The sequence below is a fragment of the Dipodomys spectabilis genome, unplaced genomic scaffold (assembly GCF_019054845.1).
Source record: "Dipodomys spectabilis isolate Male_0828 unplaced genomic scaffold, ASM1905484v1 ptg000118l, whole genome shotgun sequence".
NCBI classification, from domain to species: Eukaryota; Metazoa; Chordata; class Mammalia; order Rodentia; family Heteromyidae; genus Dipodomys; species Dipodomys spectabilis.
The window spans coordinates 1752929-1774469 of NW_024870795.1; the positions used below are offsets into that span (position 1 = coordinate 1752929).

The 21541-nt window shown below is 38.0% G+C and overlaps 1 protein-coding gene across 9 annotated transcripts in view; it reads right to left on the reverse strand.

Annotated features, from left to right (window-relative positions):
• Positions 1 to 21541, reverse strand: part of Eif4g3 (eukaryotic translation initiation factor 4 gamma 3) — a 239339-nt gene that overhangs the window by 153591 nt on the left and 64207 nt on the right. For 5 of the 9 annotated variants that reach the window (XM_042688417.1, XM_042688416.1, XM_042688415.1 and 2 more), the window contains 2 exons: positions 7472 to 7651; positions 6627 to 6741 (listed from right to left, as the gene is read on the reverse strand). In XM_042688417.1, coding sequence (XP_042544351.1) covers positions 6627 to 6741; positions 7472 to 7537 — 181 coding nt within the window. In that variant the 5' untranslated portion in view covers positions 7538 to 7651. Of the gene's footprint in view, positions 1 to 6626; positions 6742 to 7471; positions 7652 to 19123; positions 19157 to 21541 lie in introns of all 9 variants that reach the window. The other 4 variants (XM_042688413.1, XM_042688412.1, XM_042688418.1 and 1 more) reach the window with 1 other exon arrangement.

Genomic DNA, 21541 nt, shown 5'->3' on the forward strand with positions numbered 1-21541 from the left:
CTAATTGACAAGCAAAAAGCCAGAAGTAGAACTGTGATTCAAGTGATGGAGCACTAAGCCAGAAGTAGAACTGTGATTCAAGTGATAGAGCACTATCCTTGACCAAAAAAATCGAGGAATAGTGCCTAGACCCTGAGTTCAAGTCCTAGGACCAGAACACTGGGGGGGGGGGGGGGGGTGGGACGACTCTGGACCTAGGCAGTGTCCCTCAGCTCTTCAGCTCAAGGCTAGTGCTCTACCACTTGAGCCACTTCTGGTTTTCTGGTGGTTTATTGGAGATAAAAGTCTCATGGACTTTCATGCCTGGGCTAGCTTTGAACCGCAATCCTCAGATCTCAGCCTCCTGAGTTGCTAGAATTACAGGCGTGAGCCACTGGCACCTGACTCTCAGGTTTTTTAATGCATGAGGTAAACATATGTTTGTTTAGATTGGTAGGTCATTAACTACAGTCAAGGGGCAAAATTCAGCCTATCACTATTTCTTTAATAAATATTTTACTTCCTGCCCATGTAATTGTAACCCCTCTGTACAGTATATTCACAAAAAAATAAAATAAAATAAAATATAAAATATAAAAAATAATAATAATAAATATTTTACTGAAAAGTAGCCCTTTATGTAGTTCATCTACTACCTATGGCTGCTAGAATACTGCAATGGCAGAGTTGAATAGGTGTAGTAGACCATACTGCTGATCCAATTTGTGCCAGTGCTTCTCAAAGCCCAGCCTATATAAAAGGTTAGTGGTAAAATTTATGCATTAACCATGAAACATAAACACACTCCAATACATTTCCCAACTTGAATGTTTTATAAAGCATTTTTCCTATTTTTAAATTATTTGGGTCTCTTTGTTGTAAAATAGCCTTCATATATATATTATAGTAAATGGCAGTTCTCCTTAAAGGTCTTATTGCTAAAACTTTAAAAATGTAATACCAGTGTTTCTTGTTTTATCTTACTTTTTATTAATTTATTTGCCTATGATTACGAAAGATTTAGAATATTTAAGGTTTCTTCTCATTGATAAAACTCCAAGCAAGGGGCTGGGAAGTTGGCTTGGTGGTAGAGTGCTTGCCTCGCATGCCTGAGCTCAATTCCTCAGCAACACATAAGCAGAAAAAAGCTGGAAGTGGTGCTGTGGCTCAAGTGGTAGGGTGCCCAGGCCCAGAGTTCAAGCCCCACGACCGACAAGCGAAGAAGGAAGGAAGGAAGGAAGGAAGGAAGGAAGGAAGGAAGGAAGGAAGGAAGGAAGGAAGGAAGGAAGGAAGGAAGGAAGGAAGGAAGGAAGGAAGGAAGGAAGGAAGGAGAGAGGGAGGAGAGGGAGGAGAGGGAGGGGAGGGAGGGGAGAGAGGGGAGGGAGGGAGGGAGGGAGGGAAAATAAAGAAAAGATAGCTTCTTCAACAAATGGTATTAGGAAACTAGTATATAAATAAATAAATAAATAAATAAAACTCCAAGCAAAAATCTACTACATTCTACAAACTAGTACAGTAATGTCACACACACTACAAAGACAGGGATAGTGATCAGATATACAGGTTGGCACAAAAATTTTAATTTTATCCAACAATATACAACCATATCACTAAATATGAGCCATACCTCTACTTCCAACTAATTTTTAGACTTGTCTGCCTGGGCTAACTTCAAACTTGGATCCTCAGATCATTCATTGTACTCTCGGACTCATAGAACTGTAACATAACCTGACTTATAGAACTGTAACTACTGTAAAAAATTTTAAACCCTGTAATAAAAAACAATTAAAATCCTAGATCTAGGGCTGGGAAGGTGGCTCAGTGGTAGAGCGCTTGCCTTACATATCTGAGGCCCTGGGTTCGATTCCTCAGCACCACATAAGCAAAAACAAAAAGCCGGAAGTGGCGCTGTGGCTCAAGTGGTAGAGTGCTAGCCTTGAGCTGAAGAGCTGAGGGACAGCGCCCAGGCCCAGAGTTCAGGCTCCACGACCGGACCCAAAAAAAAAAAAAAAAATCCTAGATCTAATGATAATGAGAAAATAACATCAGAATCTCTGGAATACAGAAACTGCAGCACTAGAGGAAAGTCTATAGCTATAAACACATTAAAAAATAAACAAAAACAACAAAAACCCCAACTACCTCAGAGTTCAGGCCCTAGTGTCAAACGACTGTAATCCTAGCTACTCAGGCAGCTAAGATACCAGCCCAGGCAGAAAGGTCCAAGAGACTCATCTCCACAAAACTAGCAGAAAGCCAAGCTGTAGGCATGGCTCAAGTGGTAGAGTACTCAAGTGGTAGAGATCAAACTCCAGTACCAGCAAAAAAATAAAGATAAAAGAAAAAGCTTAATGATGAGCCACAAGTTCCAAGTACAAAAACAACAAGCCAAGGTGGGCACTGGTGGCTCATGCCTATAATCCTAACTACTCAATAGCTCTCAAGCTGAGGATCGCTGTTCAAAACCAGCCTGGGCAGGAAAGTTCATGAGATTCTTATCTTCAATTAACCTCCAGAAAAAAGGAAGTGGTTCTATGGCTCAAAGTGGTAGAGTACTAACCCTGAGCAAAAGAGCTCAGGAGAGTACCCAGCTGGAGTGCAAGCCCCACAACCAATCAAAAAAAAAACTTTTTAAAGAAAAAGATTTACAGGCCATTAGCCAAACTAACAAAAAGAAGAAGCTCAAACAAATAAAATTACAATGAAAAAGCTGATATTGTAAACTATACAAATGAAATCTACAGGATCATTAGAAAATACTTTGAAGACAAATTCTAATTCTAGATGCATTTGATCTATCAAATTTAAACCAAAAGAATATATAAACCACTTACTTCAACAGACCTATAACAAGCAATGGAATTAAAGAGACAATCTAGTCTCCCAACAAAGAAGAGCACAGAACACTTTTGAATTCCAGCAGGCCTTTAAAGAACTAACAACAATGCTTATGAAACTTGTCTCATGAAATAAAAAGGTTAGAATGCTGCTAAATTAATTCTATAATGCCAGTATTACCCTGGACAAGCACACACAAACAAAAATGACTAGAAAAAGCATGAAACAATTTCTTTGATGAACAGATATAAAATCCTCAAGAAAATATTTGCTAAAAGAATTCCACAACCCTAATATAAAAGATTATAATAACGCAATCAACTTGATTTTGTTGAAGAGATGCAAGCCCAGTTCAACATATACAAAATTAATGACTAATATACCACCATAAACTGAAATCAAGGACAAAAAAAAAAAAATCACACGGTCATCTCAATAGGTGTTAACCTTTTACAAAATTCAAAATGGTTTCCTGATAAAAGCTCTGAAGAAACTAAGAATAGAAGGAAAGTACCACAACACAAGAAAGGCTATCAACAACAAATCTATAGCCAACATCATATGAAATGGGCAAAAACTGAAATCATTTCCTCTAAAATCAGGAATGAGACAGAAAGCATCCAGTCTCCCCACTTTTATTCAACTTATCATTGGAATTCCTAGCCACAGCAATTTAAAGAAGAGAAAGAAATAAAAGGGATTCAACTAGAGAAGGGAGTCAAATTATCCCTTTGAGAAAGTGGTATGATTTAATACTTAAAGATTCCACAAGCCGGGCGTTGGTGGCTTACGCATGTAATCCTAGCTACTCAGGAGGCTGAGATCAGAGGAGCACAATTCAAAGCCAGTCCAGGCAGGAAAGTTTGTGAGACTCTTATCTCCAATAAACCACTAAAAAACTGGAAGTGGCACTGTGGCTCAAGCGGCAGAGCGCTCGCCTTGAGCTGAAGAGCTCAGGGACAGCGCCCAAGCCCAGAATTCAAGCCCCATGACCAACCAAAAAAAAAAATCCTAATTCTTATTGATAAACATTCTTAGAACTATTACAGACTATAGAAGTAACATAGTAACAATAATCAGTACCTTTTCTATACACCCACCCCCCAAAAGCTATTTACAATAGCTATAATAAATCACCCTAGGAATAAACTTAACTGAAGGAGTGAAAAACCTCTACTATGAAACCTATAAAAGGCTGGAGAAAATTAAAGAATATATCAGAAAAATGAAAGATTTCCCTTATTCAGTTTGATATTACTAATATTGTGAAATGTTTATAGTACCAAAATCTATCTATAGAGGGCTGGGAAGTTGGCTCAGTGGTAGAGCGCTTGCCTTGCATGCCTGAGGCCCTGGGTTCGATTCCTCAGCACCACATAAGCAAAAAGAAAAAAGCCGGAAGTGGTGCTGTGGTTCAAGTGGTAGAGCGCTAGCCTTGAGCTGAAGAGCTGAGGGACAGCGCCCAGGCCCAGAGTTCAGGCCCCACGACCGGACCCAAAAAAAAAAAAAAAAAAAAAAGAGGTAGCCTCTTAAATATATGGTGCTGATTAAAATATTTATCTACACTCACAAGACTAAACCTAAACCCCTATCTGTTACCTGTACAAAAGGCACTACAAATGGATAAGGATCTTAATTTGAAATTGAGACCACTGAAACTACACTGTAAGTTCTAAGCACTGACAATTATTTTCTCAATAGGACTCCAATGGCTCAGAAAATAAGAGCAAGAATTATCTAATTGGATTCTACCAAATTAAAAGGCCTTTATACAAAACACAAGAAATTTATCAAAATCAAGAAATCCATAAAATGTGAAAAATCTTTGTTACTCAACAGAGGAAGAATCCAGAATATACTAAACTCAAAAATTAAGCCAGTAAAAGAACAAATAATCCAATTACTAAAATGGGCAAATGAACAGAACAGACAGTTCTTAGATAAATAAGTACAAATGGCCAACAAGTTCATGAAGAAATGTTCAACAGCCTAGTTATAAAGGAAATACAAATCGCTACAACACTGAGACTCCTCTCATCCCAGATAGAAGCAAATGCTAGAGGGCATGCAGGAAAAAAATAACTCTTACTCACTGCAGGCAGAAATGTAAACTAGTACAACCACAATGAAAATCAGAATGAAGGTTTATCAAAAAACATAAAATGCGCCCAGGCCCAGAGTTCAAGCCCCATGACTGACAAAAAACAAACAAACAAACAAACAAAAAACAAAACAAAACAAAAAAACATAAAATAGATATGCTTTAAGACCCTGCCATACTATTCTTGGGCATATACCGAAAAGAAGGCTAATCTAAAAGATACCTGCACATCCATGTTTACTGAAGAAACCAATGAGTAGATAAAGAAAGTGTGGTGTACATATACCATATAGAAGTATTCAGCCATTAAGAAGATGAAATTATGGGGCTGGGAAGTTGGCTCAGTGGTAGAGTGCTTGCCTTGCATGCCTGAAGCCCTGGGTTCGATTCCTCAGCACCACATAAGCAAAAAGAAAAAAAGTGGCGCTGTGGCTCAAGTGGTAGAGTGCTAGCCTTAAGCTGAAGAGCTGAGGGACAGCACTCAGGCCCAGAGTTCAGGCCCCACAACCGGACCCCCCAAAAAAAAGATGAAATTATGCAATTTGCAGAAAATGGATGGAACTAGAGATCATCAACTCGAGTGAGTTAAATATCACATGGTTTTGCTCATATGCAGAACACAAACCTAAAATAATGCCGATGCTGATGATGCTGATGATCAGATTAAAGGGGGCCTGTCTGGAGGAGTGTCTGCCAGAAGAGGAAGAGGGGAAAAGGAGAGAGTACAACGGGTAAAGAGAATTTATATAAGTTATACACATATCAAGAGAGTAAAATGGAACCTACCAGGCAGTATTTGAAAGAGGGAGGGAAAAAGATTAGAGGAACATAATAGTAATAGAGGTGGTGAAATTATTCAAAGTACACTGTATGTATCTATAGAATTTCCACAAGCAACTTCTCTTGTACTATTAGTGTATGCTAATTAAAATAGTGGAAGGAGGGAAAGAGAGAATAAAGAAGGGAGTAAAGGAGGAAGAGAGGGACCAAGAAAAGAACTAACCAATGAAGAGAAAGAAAACAATATTTTGAGGGATTCTAGTCTGAATAAATCATAAAAACCTCAAGAAAGAGACATTTTATCACAGTCTTGCAGTTAAAAAATCACGTTGAAAAAAAAAAATCACGTTGACTAAATTATATTCAGTCATCCCATGCACATACTCTAAGTGCCTGCCAATCACTATTTTTGGTGCTGAAGATATAGCAGTAAACAAAACAAACTCCGAGTTTTTGTGGACATTACCACCTTATAGCAGGAAAGAAAAACATTAGCAAAATCATTCTGATGACAAGTGAGGGTAAATAAATGGAGAAAAAGAAATCAAGGACAAGGGATAAGGAATAATTAGCCTATTAACAAAATGCAATAAATATCCATGCCTTGATAGCATGGATGTCAGAAATCTAACTCATGGTCTCTGTCCAGCAGAATTAACAAGGAGAAAATGGGGGAGAGGGGATGATACTGTTCAAAAAGAAATGTACTCAATAGTAACTTTAACCCCTTTGCACATCACCATTAAAATAATTTTTTTAAAGAATAGCAGCTTCTAAACTAAATATATCCTTCTAATACTCTGTAAACTACTCCCTAAAAAAGGTAGCTTTCAAATTGAACATAAACCTTAAAGCTTAAACTGGCCCACCAAAAAGCACAATGAACCAACAAACTAGCAGAAGGTGCTAGACTTTATCTACTTACCATAAGCGTTGGGGAAGTCCCCAGGTCCTGGCCCAGGATAAAAAGGACCCGGCCCTGGTGGTTGAACTGGATACTGTTGAGGGGGCCCAACATAAGGAGGCCCACTATGACGGTACTAAAAGAAATAAAGAAAGTACAGACATTTGTACATGCCACGAAGTAGGTAGCTACAGAAAAATGTGAGTATTCTTCATGTAGAAAAGAGATATCATTTTAATGACATGAAGAAGGTATGGGAGTCATACACACTCAAAATGCTTGCTTGCCATCCAGATGTAATGAGCATGATCAAATGTGCCTTAAGTAAAGCCATACAACAAATCAGCACATAAGCAGTCATCAACTCTTGTAAAATGGTTACAGGCTGGTAATGTTAATGACATTAAAATAATATCACAGGGCTGGGAATGTGGCTTAGTGGTACAGTGCTTTCCTACCATGCATGAAGCCCTGGGTTCAATTCCTCAGTACCACATAAATAGAAAGGGCTGGAAATAGCACTGCGGCTCAAGTGACAGAGTACTAGCCTTGACCAAAAGAAACGCAGGGACAGTGCCCTGAGTGGTCAAGCCCCAGGACTGGCAAAAAATAAAATAAAATACAACATAAAAAGCATAAATGACTGAATCTATTCTAGAGCAGCTGACTAAATTAAAATTTAAAAAAGAATGAATATCCCTTAAAATTTTATGAAAGATGACGAAGGGGCTAGACTTATAACCAAATTAGAATTTAGACATCATAAATACCAGTGCCATCACCCACCCTCCCTGTTCCCTCTGAATGAAAATCTGGATCACCTCTCATTTTATTGCAGTATCACATGGGCCTTATAGATACTTTACCTGTGGTATACAGTACTGAGGACCCTGGGGCACTGGGTATGGCATGGGCAGATGGTTGACCATCATGATGTGCTGATTGGCCTGGTACACTGCGGTGGGTGTCTGTGCACCAGGACGAATGGAAGGACTGCTGTTCGGGATGGTGGCTCTAGGAGGCTGTATTTGAGGCCTCTGGAAAAACTGGGAAGGGGAGAGAGAATTTTTGGTTGTTTTACGAGGGGAATATGTAAATTTTACTATCTTAGCTTTCACCTTTTTTCCACTAATAAAATCTGGTTAATCTAAATTAGAGATACAATGAACATGAAAAGAGAATGAATAAATTGCATAATGGCTAAGTTCACAAAATAAACTTCACTAAGTCCAAATCTGATCAATGTCGTTGCACATTTAAAAACAGTAGGGCAGTCTAACTTTTATGACTTAGCTAATTTAAAATAAAGATCATGCATTATAGGTATTAAAAGTTCTTATTTAAAAGTTCTGTTTTAGAAAAGCAATTACTCTTTCATAAAGAAGAGATGGCTCAGCATCAACAGTAAAAATTAAAAGTAGTCCCCTAAATAACTTATGTGTCATTCATAAAATATTTAGAAGAACAAGAAATCTGAGCACAAAAATTTTCATCCTACTCCATCAAGCTAAATTAAAATTATCTATAAATTTGTCATATTCTAAACTAAGATTTCTTTGTCAAAAAGACAGCACAACTTCATTCTAAACTGAAACCAATTTTACTTTCTAGAACAAGCAATGAAAGTGGAGAATCTCAACAGGCCAAAAAAAAAAGCTCTAAAATGAGTAGGGCCAAATCTGTCAAATGTCAACAAGTACCATAAGGTTCTCACAGAAAACTTTAAACAATATACAAATAGTCTTTTGCCAACATGAATGAATTTATTCATTCAGCAAATAATCTTACTGCAATAATAAGAACACAGAAGCCATGCAGTACCAGTAGTGTGTTACCTGGATAGGTCTGAATCCTCCCTTCAATTACGGAGCAAGAAAGCAGCAGGAAACAGGAAGAAAGCCAATGGAGAGCTTACAGATCAGTTGGAAGGGGTAGGACAGACAGCATGCAGCTCAATAAAAACTATCTTTCTATTTAGTACTAATAGGAGAAGAAAGACAACTAGAAAATCAGCACGATAATTCTCTACTTGAGAATTCAAGCACATAAGGGAATCAAAATTCCAAGTATACATAATTGAAAATAAATCCAGTGACAAAAAATATCTAATAGTAGCCAGAAGTTATAGAAGCTTAAAAGGAAATGTCTGCTTAGTAGCATAGGTAGTTTGGACTACTGATTCTTATTTTGGGCTCTTGTGGATGCCCCCTATACCACCCTCTACCTTGGACAGAGGGCGGAAATAATAAAAATGCTTGTTATTATAGTTTGCAAAAGTGCTGATAACTGAACTTTTCACTGTATGTCATACTCCTCATGAAAGAAACTTGCTCTTTTCAACTCATCATACGGCTCTACAATAGAGCTACAAAAATATTAAAATGTGATTTTAACTCCAATATCTCCAAAATTGTTTTACACACTCATAGAAGTGTTGCTGCTAGTGCAAATAAAGCCAAGTTTTGAACTTTGGGCCGTCTCAGGTATTCTTACTTCTTCTTAAGCATCAAGACACTCCTTATGGATAAGTAATTTTTCACCTTGTGCTAAAGTGGGATTACTGCAATCTGGTACCCAGGCTCATCCCCATTCAACTTTCATAGCCCAGGGCAAAGAAAGCCCTAAAGAGGCTGAGTCACAGAAAAGCAGCAGACAGAAAGCTATATAGCAGGAGAATGGAGTTGAATGGGAAATGCAGTGGGGGAAGCCAAATAGAGAAGTTGATGGAGATGAAAAGAAAGCACAAAAGGCAAAGTTTACATCCCAGGAACCTGAGGTGGACCTCAGCTACAGAAATAGTCTCCTACTCATCTTCTCTGACCAAGCTGTGACCTACACAATTTGTGTTGGCTACTAACAGAAGTATTTAAGAGTAAACTTCCAATTAGAGGTTTGAACTTCGATTAACAACATAGCAGATATGTGGTTAATACATTAGAAACCACAAAAATGTCATCAGGCCTCATGCCAGGTGGCACCAGTGAATCATGTCTATAATCCTAGCTACTCACAGGAGGCAGAGATCTGAAGATCCCCATTCGAGGCCAGCCCAGATAGGAAACTATGTGATTCTTATCTCCAATTAACCACCAAGTAGCTAGAAATAGAGCTGTGGTTCAAGTGGTAGAGCACTAGTCTTGAGCAAAAATCTGAGGGACAGCACTGAAGCTCTGAATTCAAGACCCAGGACTATCATACACACCAGAAAGTGACATACCTCAAAAAAAAGGAGTCATTTATTTTAAAAAAAGGTGAAGAGGAGTCATTCATCTGCTCAGGGATAGCTATCAGGAGCAGTGGATTAAGTATTTATACTGTGTGATTCTTTTCCATCAACTCTCTTGGGTAGCCATAAAGAGAGTCAAACAGACACAAATGATAATCTGGGTTATATTACAATCAAATAATGTCAAAGCACCTCACTTGGTACCTCAAGAAACACAACACCAGGTGCAAGGGGAAATGAGATGAAACTAACCCACTCACTTATGTAGAGTAAGAAAAATAAAATTAGGTAAATTTTACAATTACAACACCATATGTGAAAGTTATTATTTTCCTACTATCCTCATGGGGGGTAAAGGGGAAAGGAAGGAGGAAAGGAGGGAGGGAGTGTGTGTGTGCGTGCATGCACACATGCACACGTGCATGCAAGCGCTCATGGGTCCTAAGGCTTGAACTCAGAGCCTGGGTGCTGAACCTGAGCTTCTGTGCTTAAGGCTAGAGCTCTACCACTTGAGCCATACCTCTACTTCCAGCTTTTTGGTGGATTTCAGGTGTAAGCACCAGCATCTTGCATGGGATTATTAACTAGTGTGACTATCAAGGGGATTTCTCAATAGCATGAATCTATTCTTAGTATATTTCATAACAAACAGTGATACTGCTCATATTAATTACACCACACAGCTAACATAACAAAATTTGTGACATTGACATAAAAATTTTACATACTGCAATCTCAGCCTTGAAGCCAGGTAGAAATATATTTAAGAACTGTTTAGCTGGCACCAGTCGCTCAAACCCGTAATCCTAGTTACTCAGGAGGCTGAGATTTGAGGATCACAGTTCAAAGCCAGCCCAGGCAGGAAAGTCTGTGAGACTCATTTCAAATTAGCCATCAGAAGAAAACTGAAAGTGGTGCTGTGTTTCAAGTGGTAGAGCATTCACCTTGAGCTGAAGAGCTCAGGGACAGCACCCAGCCCAGAGTTCAAACCCCACAACCAAACCAAACAAAAAAAGAACTTGTTATGTAAGAACACAATGGCACTTCCTATAGCACTTACTAGCTTCTAGGTACCACCTCCAACACCTTACATATGGATAATTCCTCCCAGCAAACCTCTAAGGTAAGTATAACGATTGATAACTCATTAGACAGATAAATGCAGAAACTGCAAGACAGTGAGATTAAATAATTTGCTAAAGGTCCGTCATCTGCAATTTAAACAAGAGTTCTAGGACTGTGCTTGTGACTGTTGGACACATTACTTTGGAAATGGAGTATCTCCATATTTTCAAATGTGGTCAATTAGAAATTTTTTCTTTATAAATGGAGAAGGTATATAACTAATATATATCACAACTATTACTCATCGGATTCTTGCTAAGAAAAAGGCTCCATTAATTACTTCATAAAATTCATATTACTATTCAAGAAAATGTATTTCTTCTACACAAAAAAATGAATGCTTCCTCCGATAAAGTGAAACTTGTTCATATGTTTATGCACAACACTTTATAGACCTGCTCTTGGTTCAACCTCACTTCGTTAACACGTTTACAGGATACGCTTGTTTTTTTCTCTTAGAAGTGCAATACCACAAAACACATGCATACACAGTCACAAAAACTAACGGATTTTATATCTATAGGTCTAGAATAAGTATAATAGCTGGAAACGCAAAGAATGAAAAATAGGTTAAGTGTCTTTTCTACACCCCTTCAGTGGCACATAAATTATATGTGATAATAGTACACGAAATTCAGATTTGGCAGTAAACCACAGGTTACTGAAGGCAATATATGAATAGATTTCCCAAACTGCTTGAAATCTCTCTCAGCTGAGGATGAAGAATCATGGTAAGAGTCAAACAACTTATGGTCACAGACACAGTAAAAGGTCATTTCATCTAACCATCTAACTCAAGTTTAAATGTCCTATAAAACATTCCTTGGCAAGTATAAAACTAGCAATTCAAGACAGCTCTGCCTCACTGTTAAATGAATCTCTGACCCTACCCTTTCTACTAGCTCTATATTTTTGAGCCTGTTTCATCTACCTAATCTAACTAATTCAACACCTACCACTAAAAACCACAATGAAGTCAAATCCTTCTCTGTAAGTGGGAGATACTTAAATTACCTGAAGATTTCATCACTGCCAACTTTCATAGCATTCTTTTCTTTTTTTTAATCTCTAGCCAATTGCCTTCTTCCCCACATCTTATCCCTGTAACCTTTAACTAGCTTGTTCTCTCTCAACCTGGTTACACTGTTCAAAGTCTGTTGATATAGAAAAACAAACACAATATCCAAACCAGGGGGGCCAAAGGGGTGCTGCTCAAAATGTACTTGTCACTCACTCAGAACTATTTGTTTTTGAATGAAAGGGAAAAATAAGTCTTTTTTTTGCTAAATATGATTCATTAACAGAACCAAGAATCATAAGAACTATTCTCATAAAAACTATTCTGTCAGTCCTATTTTACTACTGACTTGCTAGTACCAGCAATATTCATCCCAAACCCTGAAAGCCAATCCATACAATAGGCCTGACTCTTCACCTTTGAATAGAGTTTTAAAACAAAGCTTACTGTTCCTTTAAAAATTTATCTGGTAAATTCAACTCATCATTTCAGATTAAATCACAATTACATTATACAATACAAAACTAAATCATCATCAGAACATTTGGCAAGCATGTTATCTATCCAAGTTACTGAAAAAATGCTGACATGATCTAGGCAAAGAACAGGGAGCCATGTGGAATATAAGATCTCCTAAACTGCAGTTCAACGATTTGTTTTGCTGGTTCTGGGGCTTGAACTTAGAGCTTCGTGTTCACTTGATATTCTTGCTCATAGCTTGGTGCTCTACCACCTTAAGCTATGCCTCCATCTCAGCATTTTTCTGATTAACAGGAGGTAAGAGTCTTGTGGACTTCCTGCCCAAGTTGGAGGATTGAACTGCAATCCTCCAATCTCAGTTAGATTACAGATGTGAGCAACTGGAGCCCAGCTCAGTTCAATATTTTAAGTCTTCTCTTCCAAGGACTTAGCAGTATGCCAGGAGTGGTAAGGGACTGTGCCAGCAATAATTTCAAATAATGTGAAATTTGAGGTGGTGTTTGGGGGTAATTCCAAAGAGACAGGCTACATTTAAAACTGGCTTGGGCTGGGAAGGAGGCTCAGTGGTAGAGTGCTCACTTTGCATGCATGAGGCCTTGAAGTTCGATTCCTCAGCACCACATAAGCAGAAAAGGCTGTTAGTGGCGCTATGGCTCAAGTGATAAGAGTGCTAGCCTTGAGCTGAAGAGCTGAGGACAGTGCCCAGGCCCAGAGTTCAGGCCCCATGACAGACAAAACAAACAAACAAAAAAACTGGCTTGAAGTTAGATTGCACTATTTCCAAAAACCACGTCAGTAGCCAGAGGAAATGTTTCCTTCTAAAGATGCTGTAATTTATATCATATTTCCAAGGCTTCTTGGGTAATAACACTAGTAACCAATACTTTTTGAAGCTGCTATTAATTCAAGACTTTACTTACTGAAAAGTACCAAAAGCCAAAACATATGTCTAACAAATGTATAACCAGAAATTCCTTGAAAACTATCAATTCATTATCAGAAACTAGAAGAAAATCTAATTCAATCACATTAGTTTCTTTGCATATGGGAGAAGAATCTCTGAATATTTATTAATTTGAAAAACTATAGAAATGTCAAAACTATGCCATTTTTATACCCCTAGCTTTATGCAGTATATAGTTCAGCATACAGTCAGAATAATAATCAGTTCTTCAATGAAGATACATACATATATATATGCATATATATATATATATATATTTTTTTTTTTTTGGTGACTGTCTTTTTAAAAAAACTAAAGTACTTTAAGATAATTGTGCTATGGATTCTCTGACAAGTTAGAAGAATCAGAGGATATAAGGCTAGGGCTGGGCTGTCCAGTACAGTAGCTATTAGTCACATTTGCTGACTTAAATTAAGAAGTCAAGTCTTCACAGGTATTATCCACAATTCCAATTGCTCAGTAACTTTGGTGGCAGTACTATCATCACAGAATTACCAATGCTGCGCTGGATATGATGTCAGATGGAAGAAAAGAAAGCCCTAAGGATTCTGTTAGGAACAAGATTTGCTCTGTCAAATCATAAGAGAGAGACTAGAAGTGAGCATCCTTCAAAGATCATTTCATTCATAGCTAAAAAAGTAGCTTGGAAAAGGGGAAAAGGCATGTTATTTCAACTGCTAAAAGAACCTGACATGTACAAGGACCTATTACTATTCCAGACCAGGTACTTTATTTAATCCCCCCAACACTAGAACACAGAAGCTGTTATTATCACACCCCAAAATTTTATCATTTATAAGCAGATTTTACTGATTCTGCAGACAAGAGAGCTGAAGCCCAATAATTAAGAGTTTCCCACGGGCTGGGAAAGTGGCTCAGTGGTAGAGCGCTAGCCTTGAGCTGAACTGCTGAGGGACAGCGCCCAGGCCCAGAGTTCAGGCCCCACGACCAGACCCCAAAAAAAAAAAAAAAAAAAAAAAAAAAGAGTTTTCTGCTCCTTCACTTTGTATACTGCCATTCTTCAACTCCTTCTGAACAAGACCAAAAGAAATACTGCCCCTCACTATCCTTCTTCAAGCTGAGTTCTGTTTATAAAATCATTTACCAGGGTGATCTGGTATTTTATTCATATCCACTTTACACTCAAGTGCCAGGCCTGGCCCCAGCCCTATAGGTATGCTCCAAACCTCTATAAATACTTCACCTTCTAAAACCTAAGACATCACTACAAATATATCTCAGCCAGCAATATCACAGCTACCAGGTAACCTATTCCTTGATGAAACATACTTTTAAGTCTTATTTGTTCATGCTAAAATCCAATATATCTGAACAAGTAATGATTTAAGGATACCTGTGAACACTATATTAACTAAAGTCACTCAATAATAAATTGCAAGATGATTTTGTTCCATGAACACTTTAAAATACCAATTCCCAGCAGACATTAGTGGCTCATGCCTATAATCCTAGCTAGTCAGGAGGCTAGATCTGAGGATCAAAGTTCAAAGCCAGCCAGGGCAGGAAAATCCATGAGATACTGAGAAAAAGCCAGAAGTGGCGCTGTAACTCAAGTAGTAGAGTGCTAGCCTTGAGCAAAAGAAGCCTAGGCCCATAGTTCAAGCCCCAGAATTGGCCAAAAAAGAAATTAAGAAAAGAAAAATAGAAAGACTACTAAGTCACAGTATATAACCCCAGAGTATATAACCTCTATTGTAGTGCCCAAAAAGTAAACTAAGGATTGGAACATAAATAACTTTAAACTGTAACAACACAAATTTCAGTGACCAAAACACATGAAATAAATAACACAAGCCACTGTTTTGTTGGTGGTGGTGGTGGTTGTGGGGCTTGGACTGAGGGCCTAGGCTCTGTCCCTGAGCTCTTTTGCTCAAGGCTAGTACTCCACCATGAGAGCCACAGAACCACTTCTGGTTTTCTAGTGGTTAACTGGAGATTAGAGACTCAGACTTTCCTGCCAGGCTGGCTTTGAACTGCAATTCTCAGATCTCAGCCTCCTGAGTAGCTAGGATTACAGGCACAGTGACTGGCAAGCCAGTGTTTTAAGTCCTACCAAATGGCTTGTTTTAATCTAAGTGTACTTTCTGTTTCTTCAGTTTCTAATTATCTTGGAAATATCAACGTAAAAATAGTTGACATGAGCAGGAATGTGGATTAGTGGTACAGTGCTTGCCTAGTATGCATGAAGCCCTGGGTTCGATTCCTCAGTACCATATACACAAAAAAGGCCAGAAGTTGTGCTGTGGCTCAAGTGGTAGAGTGCAAAAGAGGCTCAGGGACAGTGCCTAGGCCTTGAGTTTAAGCCCCAGGACTGTCCCCCACCCCCCCAAAAAAATAGTTGACATATATCTAAAGCCAAGAGTATTTTACATATAAAATGACTCCATATTAATTTATCGTTAAAGAAAACCAATTCTAAAAGTTCTTTGGGTTGCAAAACCAAAATAAGAATAGAAAATACTTAATCTATACAATTCCTACCCAAGGTAAAAAAAAAAAAAAACTAATCTTACTACAAAGATGTAATTGACATCATCCTAACTGGAACCTGGTAGTACTGACTTGCAGACTCAAAAGAATTCAGTTGAGGGGCTGAGAAGGTGGCTCAGTGGTAGAGCGCTTGCCTTGCATGCGTGAGGCCCTGGGTTCGATTCCTCAGCACCACATAAGCAAAAAGAAAAAAGCCGGAAGTGGCGCTGTGGCTCAAGTGGTAGAGCACTAGTCTTGAGCTGAAGAGCTGAAGGACAGCGCCCAGGCCAGAGTTCAGGCCCCACGACTGGACTCAGAAAAAAAAAAAAAAAAGAATTCAGTTGAGCCAGGAATAATGACTCACACTTTTAATCCAAAGTACTTGGTAAATCAAGACATCAGGAAGATTATACTTTGTGGCTGGCTGTTAATCAGATTCTACTGCAACCAAAAAGACCCTTATGATAGTAAGCACCACCATTAATATGAGCCAAAGGGAGTGAGGGCAAGGAGTGTGGCTCAAGCAGTAGATAATTTAGCCTAGCAAGCTACAAGGCCCTGGTAATAAAAAAAGTATTTAAATAAGTAAATAAAGGAACTGGAGGTGTAGCTCAAGTAGGAAGTGTCAACCACTAGGCAAAACACCAAGTGAGAGTGTCAAGTCCTTGATTCAAGCCCCAGATTGGCATCAGTTAAAAAAACAATTCTTAAGTTTGGAGATGAATGAGAACAATAAAGAAGAGTGACTATGATCAAGAATCAATGGACACTGACAGACATGTTAAACTGTATAACCATTTGAAGATTAAAACACTAAAAATAAACGAAATCCCTGATATTAATACCAGAGAGCTCAAAAAAAACTTACTGTGGTGCATGTATGCATGTGCACATGTGTGCTGCTCCTTGTGCTTGAATTCAGGTCCTGGATTCTGTCCCTGAGCTATTTTGTTCAAAGCTAGAGCTTTACCACTTAAACTACAACTCTATTTCTGGCTTTTTGGTCGTTAATTGGAGATAAGAGTCTCACAGACTTTTCTGCCCAGGCTGGCTTTGAACCACGATTCTCAGAGCTCAGTCTCCTGAGCAGCTAGGCTTATAGGCATGAGCTGATGAGCACCTGACTTATACATTTTTTTTTTTTGCTTTAATTCTCCCTCTAATTCCTCTTAATTCACAAAAACAAATCAATTCTTTTACTCCTCTTCTTTTTTCTTTTTTTGGTCGGTCATGAGGCCTGAACCCCTGGCCTGGGCACTGTCCTCAGCTCTTCAGATCAAAGTTAGTGTTCTACCACTTGAGCCACGGCGCCACCTTCCAACTTTTACTGCTTATGTGGTGCTGAGGCATCGAACCCATGGCTTCATGCATGCAAGGCAAGCACTCTACCACTGAGACACCTTCCCAGCTCCTTGACTCCTCTTCTTAAACAGAGATTCTCCAGCTTTCTCTCTTAGGAGTATTTGGCTTGACGCTGGATTATATTTTAACCATCTCTATGATGCTGATTAAATTTTTTCAAGTATAATCACTGAAAAGTGTTTGTGTCCATATTCTTAATAGTAGTACTACATCCTGAATTTTCATTCTTCCAATCACTTTATCTCATTTTCACTTTTCAAGACTTCTCTATCTTACAGGTAAGAAACTAAAGCTGAGAGCAATAAATAATTTATCCAGGGACTTTCCAACCTTCCTACAACATTGCACAGTATTCCTAAACATAAAAAAAAAATCCTTGAGTTTTGTTTCCTTATCAAATCTAAAGGATCCACTCCATACAGCCACCTATTAGTTTCCCTTCAAAGACCTGGGAATTTGGAGGCCTCTGTATCCTCTAAACTGGAAAGGCTATGGCTTAAGAAACAGAGTCTCATATTAAACCATTCAGACAATGAAAGCATTCAGTTAAGCAATATTATCTTAGCCAGTAATACAAGTCTTGAATGTGACAAGTATTTACATTTCTCTTACTTTTTCCTACATTAAAATGTTGCCTAACAATGATACAACAGCTATCACTTACTGACTTGCTTACCTTGTACCTTATGTTGTACCTTTTAACGTAGGGGGTGCTAACCCTGTTTTATTTATAATTTACGTATAAGCTCAGAAATAGACATTTAATTGTAACTGTTCACACAGCAGAACTGGTAAACATGAACCCAGGATCTGTCAGATCAAAAACTAGGTTCTTAGCTGGGCATGGGTGGCTCACACCTGTAATCCTAGCTACTCAGGAGGCTGAGACCTGAGGGTCGTGGTTCAAAGCCAGCCTGGGCAGAAAAGTCCCCTTGAGACTCTTGTCTTCAATTAACCACCAAAAAACTGGAAGTAGAGCCATAGCTCAAAGTGGTAGAGCACAAGCCTAGAGCAGAAAAGCTCAGGGACAGCACCCAGGTCCTAAGGTTCAAGCTCCATGACCAACAACAACAAAAAAGAAACAACTAGGTTCTTTCTACTACACTAGGAGAATACCCATAGAAGGAAGGTGTCCTAGTCTCCCTGCCCTGCGGCAGATACTGTATCTATTTCATACATACTGTCATTTCTAGTAGATTCCTCCTAAGTAACATAGTATTGAAAACACTTTTGAAATTTTAATTTCTATAATACTCATTTTAAAAGAGGCTAAAAATATTAAACTTAAATAAGGTATCTATTTTCTATGTATTCTAAGAATAAAGTTATATGTAAGAAATGAGTATATATTGCTGTTAATTTATTATTAGACTTTAATTAGTAGATTAACAGTGGTTTAGAGAACTAAGGCTATTTGGAATGTTAACAGAAAACTCTTAGAATGCTGCCTGCTCCACTCAGTTAACCTTAGTACTTGGAATTCCAAAATCAGTAAGGGCTTAAGATACCTGAAAATTTCCAAGGTTGTCTAAATTCAAAGCAATCTTAATACACTTGAAAATTTCCAATGTTGTCTAAATTCAAAGCAACCTTTTTTTGGGAGGATAAAACCACTGTATTTTAGATTGGGCTATAAACAGAAGCATATGCTTATGTGGTGCTGAGGAATCGAACCCAGGGCCTCTGGCATGCAAGGCATGCGCTCTACCACTGAGCCACCTTCCCAGCCCCCAGAAATTACTCTTGACCAGGAGTGTGTATGGCTCCATAGGGTGGCAGCATTCTAAGAGTCAGCAGCTACTACAGCCCCATCTACTATTAAGGGTGAGAGTGAAGGGGCAAGAGTACAGTACCTGGTGATGGGCAGGTCGAGGCCCCGCTGCAAACTGAGAAAAGGAGGGAAAACAAACACAAAAGGAAAGGCACAAAGAGTCAGAAACACCACAACAAAAACCAAAATGTCACACAATATGTCAAAAGAAAAAAAAACCCACAAGAAAATAAAAACACAAAACAGTCAAAGCTTTGCTGCAGGACAGTGACAGACAGGTACTAAGATTCAACAGGTTAACATTACTACAGAAGTACTTTATCATTTAGCAGCTCGTAGAAAAACAGCTGAGTTGCTAGGCACCCTAGGATGCCTACCTCTAATAGGATATTTTCATGTAAATAAATAAAACCCTAAAATAAGGCAAAAGATAGTTCCAACCACTAAGTTGTTACCTTAAGACAAATAGGAAAATCGAGTATGTATGTAACTGTTGCTGTATGTAACTGATACAGCTAGAGGACATGAAAAATACTTTTACATATAAGAAATAGCCAGGATATAATTATGTCTAGCAGGAAACAAAGAATGTAACATGAAAGATTGCAAATTTTCTTCAGTTAAAACAGGATTTTATCTCAGTCATAAATGTGAAGTTTTAATATTTATCTTCATTGCCTGTGTATGAGGGTATGCATATGTTTAAGTGCAATTAGCTAATAAAGTTTAATACCAGGCACATCAAAGCAAACCACTAATAAAGAGCATCAGTTTCTAACATGATTAACCAAAATGATACTATTATAGGCATGAGAGGAAATGTCAGTTCTCAACTTCTATTCATAAGATAAGGGTAAAACACTTGCTATCTGATTCTAGAAAAAAAAAAAAAAAAAGACTCCTCAGCTAAATCACAGAGTTCTCTGAGTTTGGTAATACAATGCTGCTGCTCACCAGGAATGAAGAAAATGCTTTCTCATTTATGTATTTTTTTAATATCAAAGCTCTAGGACAGAAAAATATCAGGACACATAGGACCATATACTAGCTACTCATATATATTAACTATTATCATGTTAACCACACTTTTAATAGTTTAAAAAACAGAAAATTTAGACAGTAGATTTGAATGAAAACCATATAAGGTTTTTATTTAACATATTAAGGAGCTGAAGTATGTATCTTCAGTTTTACTTTCTATATAGCCCACATTCCTTCTGTAGCCTTACCACTACAGATGAATTAGACTGCTGAGCAACTTAAAAAACAACTCTTCATGCTTAGCATTTAAGTTACGTGCAAAATGATTTTGCAGGAGATTAAGAATAATTTTCCCAATGACCTTTATTTTATACTAAAAGTTTTCAACAAACTGCAGTAGAGCACAAGACAATATGTAGGAGACACAGAAGACATCTGTCAAGAATCCATCTTCAAAGCTAAAGGGTCACCAATTGCTTTTAAATAAAGAAAAGGACTTTGATGACCTCTGGTATGTTTATGGTGTGACAGGCTCGCCATCATATTTAACACAGTTTTTCAAAATGATGACTAATGGCCGGCGATGGTTCACACAGAAAATTTTCTCTTAAAAAAAAACCTGAGAGCTTACATTTTCAGTTTTCCAGTTATAAGAAGAGAACATTGTATCTCTACTACAGAAATCAAGTTTCAAGATTTGGCAATAACCACCCATGTGGCATGAAAGTAAGGGCTGGTAAGAAAGTGAGAAATTTGTTCATGACACTTTTGCAGAAAATGGGAGAGAAAGACTAGTTGAAAAAGTAACCTGAGTACAGCAGTACCTGTCTTATCACTGTTCCACAGAAAGGTCCCATTTCCAAGGGTCTATTACAAAAATTAAAACTCTATCTATTTGGAATGCTCCATCAAAGGTAACTTTTTATGAACAAGAGGGCTATCATATGAAACTATACATGTATGTAAAAAACAAAAAGGAAAAGTTAGTGGGAAAGTACCCTTGGGGAAAATACCCTAGTCTATTTTGCACTAGTCACCATTGGCTATTGAATATTTTATTTGGAATGACAACAGCCTTAATCTTGTGGGTAGCTGTAAGCAACAGAACAAACTGTAGTCGCTGCTGGCTCATAATGAAATGGAAAATCATTTATTTCTGTTTTCTTTCCTTAAAAAGGCAAGTCTTTAAAATGCTGAGGACTATAGATATAAAGAAAGCAGCCTTGTATGAACTTGGGTCCAATGTTAATGCCACCCACCCACTCTCTCACTCACCCTTCTGTGCATAGTTGGTACCTGAGCATAGCCAACTTAACACAGATGTAACTTGGCACTTAGCACTATAAAATATAAAAATAACCAATAACCAGTAACAGGTTACTGCAAAAAGCAAACTGTCTCCCTCTCCCAATTGAGCTTTCAATAGCTTCACTATTTTTCACAAGCCATTTAAAATTAAGTTCTTTCAAGAGTTGCAGCACAATAAGAAAATGGAACAGATAGGTAGCTTATTTGCATG